Source organism: Leptonychotes weddellii, chromosome 1 (assembly GCF_054177405.1).
Source record: "Leptonychotes weddellii isolate Sample4059 chromosome 1, ASM5417740v2, whole genome shotgun sequence".
NCBI lineage: Eukaryota > Metazoa > Chordata > Mammalia > Carnivora > Phocidae > Leptonychotes > Leptonychotes weddellii.
In genome coordinates this window covers 20,283,068-20,289,832 of record NC_138369.1, presented here as the reverse complement: position 1 = coordinate 20,289,832, position 6,765 = coordinate 20,283,068, and the positions used below count along the sequence as shown (strand labels likewise).

At 38.4% G+C, this 6,765-nt stretch overlaps 1 protein-coding gene across 3 annotated transcripts in view; it reads left to right on the top strand.

Annotated features, from left to right (window-relative positions):
• Nucleotides 1-1,016: 1,016 nt before the first annotated feature.
• Nucleotides 1,017-6,765, top strand: part of LOC145721489 (ERC protein 2-like) — a 286,427-nt gene continuing 280,678 nt past the window's right edge. For all 3 annotated transcript variants that reach the window (XR_014145191.1, XR_014145190.1, XM_081819308.1), the window contains exon 1: nucleotides 1,017-1,297. Coding sequence is in view for 1 of the 3 variants with exons in the window: in XM_081819308.1 (XP_081675434.1) it covers nucleotides 1,032-1,297 (266 nt within the window). In the remaining 2 variants the exon portion in view is untranslated. The remainder of the gene's footprint in view (nucleotides 1,298-6,765) is intronic.

Genomic DNA, 6,765 nt, shown 5'->3' with positions numbered 1-6,765 from the left:
TACCTTGGATGTGAACTATAATGCTTATTCTGAAAAAATTCCATGTAAAACTGAAGAAATTGTGTAGAAAGTCTTTATGAATTGGAACCTAACATGTCATTGACACATTTGGAAGGGTGTTCTGTTGACTTTAGTGATGGATGATCCCATTCTGCCAAGTTCAGCTGGAAGGGGGGTGACTTAGAAACCCAAATACCAACGCTGGAATCTAGAAACTTCCTGGAACCACGGTTTTAAGTCAGCAGGGTGGATGCGGCCCGCCTCTGTGCAAGGGATGACATTTCACTGGCTTGCTCCACGGAAGTCTCTGGAACAGAACCGTAAACACCAGCTCTCTTTGTTGCGTGTTGGCTTTTAAAAGCCCCCAATGGTTTGGGGAGGATAAGGCCTTGCCTTGGGGCTCCCTGGGTCCAATTTTTTGGGACCTGGCTAAAAATCCTGGATATTTGATAGTCTAGCTTATTTCTATGGTGTATTAGCACCCTATAAAAGTTACATGTCATTTATTTCAAGTTTAGAACCCTCTCAAACTTCAGGGGCAAACCAAACTTGAACCTTTTGTGGCTGAAATTCTGTTTACCTTTGGCCAAACCTTGCTTCCTGAATGTGAGGCAGGGAGGTGAGGTGAGAGGGGGCTCCCGAGGCCCCTTGGACATCAAATCACTTTTGCCAAACAACGCTTTGATAGGTTAAAACGTGAATGAATCTGAAACACATAGATTAACTTCCTGTCAGAATACTCTGGGGCCTACACACAGAAGTATATTGTGCTGGGCAAATGCATTTTGAGTGTTGCCTTCTGCCTACTATGAGCAGTATCTGAGATTTTTGCCAAACACAGGTTGAAATTGGGTCAAGCTTGTTACCTTCCACTTGTAATAAATATATTAAAAAGTTTCCATAAAGGTTATGGGACAATCCAATTGAATGAGGACCCTGGAGAAATTTGGACATTTCTTGTGTTTGAAACATTTACTTTCAACCAGTGACAAAGAAAGAATGGACTCTAAGATACAGTGCCCAGATCAAGGATGGCTATGATTCCTTTGTGTCTGTTGTCGGAATACAGGCTAGCAAGGAAGGCCTGGTGCTTGAATGAAGGAGAAATAACACACCACGTTCCACGTGCCTTTCAGATAGAGGAACTGATGAATGCATTGGAGAAGACCCGACAGGAACTGGATGCCACCAAGGCACGCCTGGCCTCCACGCAGCAGTCTCTGGCTGAAAAAGAAGCGCATTTAGCCAACCTCCGGATAGAAAGGAGAAAACAGCTGGAGGAGATCCTGGAGATGAAGTGAGTACCCATTTTTGTTTTCCTGGTTTCTCTTTTCTAACTTTCCTTTAGGGATGGGGAAAGGAAGGCTAGAGAAGACAAAGAAAGAGCTTGAAGAAAGAATAATTTAGCCAACACTTAACTATTCATTTCCATGACTATGCTTCTTATGTTTTTTAATTATAGCTTCCATGTCCCAATTTGCACATTTTTCATATCTGTTATTCAAAAAAAAAATCCAGCATTAAATTTTGTGCGTCTGTGTTTTGTGGATGGCGCTGTTATTCTTAGATTTGTCTCAAAGGTCTGAACTGGCCAAGAGACAGAGGCCTCGTTAAGCACAATAGTAATTTGAGTGCTGCTCAGAGTTAAGTGGAAACTTTTCTGAGGAGGTATTTCCTAATTGTGACTATAACTTTGCTAATTATATTCTTTTCACATGTGTACAATGCGTTGCTTGTGTTGGCTTTCATAGAGTCTCAAGGTTGGCACCTCTTTGTTTAGAAAGCAAGGACTCTGATTTGCTGGTCTGATAAAAACAGCCTTGGAAATCCCCCTGCCCCCTCCTCCCCCTCACCCCAGGGTAGGGTAGGTGAGGGGTATGGGGAGACTGGAACCAATCTCTTTCTTTGATTTAATCAATAAAGTGTGGCCTCATGCTGGGCAATGATCCTTCCTGTGGGCCCGTGACACCCATCTCCACCTAGCTCTTATTTCGTTCTTACAATGAAATATCACCATGGAAGAACATAGGAAAGAAAATTACTCAAAGATTTTAGAAACAATCACTTGGCTATGGATCTATTCCTAAAGAAGTAGGCAAGAAGCAGCATCTCTCTATATAAGTTAAGATAATCACTAAGATATAATTTAACTTCCTTCCACAATAAGGGAAACGTACATAATTATGGCATCTTAAGCCTGTAACATAGACTTTGAAATTGGTGGCTAGGTATGGAAGCATGACCTTATCCTGACCCCACAAGTCTTACACATGGTTAACATTAAACCCAGAAAGCTTAGATCATGGAAAATATGGAATGAAATATTTTGAAGGATTTAATAATGAGGACAAGACTTTTATTACTTGTCAACTACCTCAGTTTCTTCAAGACCAAAGAATAAGTAGTTTTTTTATACATAAACTTGCATTTTTCCTAATAAAATAATACATAATAAAAACAGATATTATTATCCTCAGTTTAGAAGTGAGGGAACTGAGATTCAGAGAGATTTCAAGTAATTTGCTTAAGGCCATTGGCCAGCATTAAAACTGAAATCTTCTACCTCAAGCTCCCTTTTCTACTGTCTTATTTTCTCATGGAGCTTATGTGAATTCCACCAAGCCTGGAACTTTCATCAGTTTGAGTTACCGTGGTTATCTTACTGCCTAGAACAGTGCCCAGCATATGGTAAACGCTCAGTAATTGCTTATTGAATGAGTGAATAGATTGAATGTGAAGACTGGATTTTATGTAGCTAAGAAGAAAAGTATTTCAAACATCTGTGACATTACCAGCTTGATCAATAATTTATTAACAATAGCAGTACATTGATTCCATCAAGCTTTATTCTTTTCCATTCACCAGTCCCACTTCTGCCACCTTGTATGTTGTGATGTGTGATGTTCAGCCTAGTTTCTCTCATTGTTCTCCAGCTATTCCCAAGTTAACTCTATCTCTTGGAGTGATTTATTATGCCTTTGTAGGGAAACTTCCATTACTTCCTGTTTATAAAAAGGACATATACTTTCAGCGTTTTGGGAGAGCAAGTAATGGTGAAGCACACTGATTTGGGAGTCATCAGATCTAGGTTGGAATCCTATTGCTTCCACTTGGCGGCGGTGTGATTTAGGGGAAATGACCTTAAGATCGCTGGCCCTTCTGTTTCCTTCTATAATGACTTTCGTGGAGTGTTTGAGAGGAGAGGCACTCAGGAGGACTTGGCCCATGGAAAATGATATATGTGTGTAAATGACACTATCAGCCAATGAAAATATGTCATTTGTTTAGTATACTTTGTGAAGAGTATCATTTATCTAAAATTTGGATTTATTTTTCTTAAACATATAAACCTTTTCTGTGTGTATGTTTTCCCACTTAATTTCATGATTTCAGATAGCACCTAACTAAGACCTCTTTTGGTGAATTGCCACATTATTGCTCAAGTGCTTAATCTTCTGCCACTGCAAAATAAATACAGAATTCTTCTGTTAATTCCTTTGGTAAAAGTAACAAAGCCCTGCTTCATTAAGCCCAATATGGACCCTATTCACCATTTAACTGGCCCAGAAGCGCCACTTATGGGCTCCTTCCCAGGACTATGTGGGCACAGGTACAGGGCAATTATATTGACCAACAACCCCAGTTAGATTCAGGAGCCTCCTGGGCTGTTCAAGTCAACCAATTGGTTTGATCAATCTTGATTTTTAAGCCGAGTTGACATATGGTTACACAAATTTATACATGTGATGAAATTACATATGGTTACTGGACATTAACTGAGTCAACATAAGTTAGTAGAAAAAAATCAGATGGGTATATCCCTGTCAGTGTTTACTATCACTCTGTGCCAAGGATTATTGGTTTTCTTTTTTTTTTTTTTAAGATTTTATTTATTTGAGAGTGAGAGAGAGAGCTCGAACAGGGGTAGGGGCAGAGGGAAGCAGACTCTCCTGCTGAGCAGGGAGACTGACGTAGGGCTCAATCCCAGGACCCTGGGATCATGACTTGAGCTGAAGGCAGACGCTTAACTGACTGAGCAGCCCAGGTGCCCTATTGTTTTTCTTTCAACTTGGCAGGCATCATGTAAGCAACTTTAGGTGAAGTCTATCTATTTCCAAACCCTGTGGGAAGGGAGAGGCTGTACAGTATTAGAGGACGGAGGGGTGGGGCCATGAATCAAGAGAAAGGAGGTGGGATATGTTAACTTACCCATAACATGAAGGAGATCACTCCCTGGTTACCTCAGTTTTCTCTTCAGTAACATGGAGGTGATAATAACGACCTTGCCTACTTTATAGAATTGTTGTACAGGCAGGATTTTTTTTTTAAAGTACTGAACTGAAATGAATATAAATCAGCATATGTGAAAGTGCTTTGAAACATAAAAGGGGCTTTTGAAATGAAAGGTGGTGTCTGTTAAATTTGTTGTAAAATCAAATGGCACAGAGTTTTAAAATTGGAAAGCAGCTGGGTCCAACCTCCCAGGGTGCATAAACCAGACTCCTATCCACATAATTACTAATAGGGAATTCACCAGGCCCTGGTGAGCACCATTCCCACTGGAAGTCATGGGCACTTACAGGTACCTCACTGGTACTTAAATGGAACCGAAATGGCTTTCCATGTAATCTTCCCACTTTTCTTGGTTTTTGTTCAGAGCACACAGAATTCACCTGAGCCCCATACACAGCACAGACAGCATTTTAGATATTTCTTCTGGTAATAATAGTGTTCATTTCAGAAAAGAATAATTAAGAAATATGAAGAAGCAAAATTAAAAAGAAAATCACCTATGATCCTACCACACAGAGACATACACTGATGGCATTTTGGTGCAAACCTTTACAAATACTCTTTACTTTTTTTTTTCTTTTTTGCTTCTCTATTTTTTTTAACACAATTCAATTGTACTCTCATATTTTGTAAATCCTGCTTCTTTTGCTTACTGAATGGTGAACACCCTTCCATGTTATAAACATAGAATTGTATTATTTTTAATTTCTTAACATAATGTCATGTAGGTTCACTTCTTTATTGGACATTTATCTTAGTTCTTATGTTTTGCCAATATAAAGAATGTTTTGATAAGCATTCTTCTGTTCTATTTTGTTAACTTATTTTTAAGTAATTATAGTTTGGTATGCAGTTACAAGAAATCATTTTCCTCAATGGTAAAATCTTGCATAATTATAAATTATAGCACAGTATCACACCAAGAAATTGATATTGGTACAATTTACCAACTTTATTCAGATTTCTCTGGGTTTACATGCACTCGTGTGTGTGTATGTAGTTATATGTAATTTCATCACATGTATAAATTTGTGTAACCACTGTCACAGTCAAGATATAGAACTGTTCCATCATTACAAAGATCCCTTGTGCTACCTTTTGATAGCTACCCCCACAACCCAGCTGTTTCATTTATCCCCAGAGTTTTGTTATGTGTTATATCATTCTGGGACATGTGCCATACTTGTCTATATTTTTCCCTCCCATTCTCCTGGAGCAGGGCAGGGCAGTTTAAATTTAGACTGAATTTAGAATGAGAAAATATTGCTTGATTCCTCTAATTTAAAGATTTCTCATGAGTTGGTTTTATTTTATTTATAATGGAATTTCTTTTTAATATTGGATATCTAGAACCTGTCATGTGGTAGGCATTTTATAAACTTTTGAGGAATGAAAAGATGAATTAGCTAAAAAATTCATATTCACTGAGTACCTTCTATGTGACAGGTACTGTTCTAAGTGAACAAACAGAAAAATCCCACCTGATCAAGCTTACACTTTAGTAAAATGAGAGGAGGAAATGAATGAACTAATAAAGAAGCAAGTAAATGAATAGATAGATGAGAAAAATAGTTTTTTCCTATAACCAAAGAAATTTGGAATCCCACTTAGAAAGCTATTCCAAAGGTAAGGACCGTTGTAGCTCTTTGGGGTAAAGAGGGACATGGAGTATTCAGTGTAACTTCCTAAGACTGAGAACCCTTTTAGGAACCGAGGTCAGAGGAGAGCCTTTGACTGTATTTCATGTAGGATTCTTCCCCCCAACACCTCCCCATTTAGTTTGGTCTTTATTGGTTAGTTTAATTGCCAGTCATTATTCTCACACTGGAAGGAACTAACAGTCCCCATCCCTGCATTAAAAAAAAAAAAAAAAAAGATTTATTTATTTGAGAGAGAGAGAAAGTGTGTGAACCAGTGGGGGGAGAGGCAGAGGGAGAGAGAGAAAATCTCAAGCAGACTCCCCACTGAGCGTGGAGGCTGATGTGGGGCTCAATCTCAGGACTCTGAGATCATGACCTGAGCTGAAACCGGGAGTTAGCTGCTCAACAGACTGAGCCACCCAGGTGCCCCAACCCTGCATTTTCATAGAAGAGTACAATATTCACTTCCCCTTGTGTATAAGATTATTCTTTTACTTAAAAAATATCTAAACCCTCTTGCTACATTTCCTAATGCTTCATCTTTGTTACATTTGCTCCTATTTAAAAGGAATTTTATTAAAATAATATTAAGAACATCATTCTATATGTTTGGTTTTATTAATGCTGGTTAATAAGCTTACATTTCAGTAACCAAAGCTCAATTATTTAATTTGTGATAGGTGAATTTGATATCTGTGGCTAAAAGGAATTGAAGCCATGAGATACAGTACTTAAAATCTATTTGTGTGTGCTTGCTCAGATGATTTAAACTAGCATAGTAATTTAATAGACAGGCAGGCTGACTGATATGTTCAATTTAGTATTAAATATG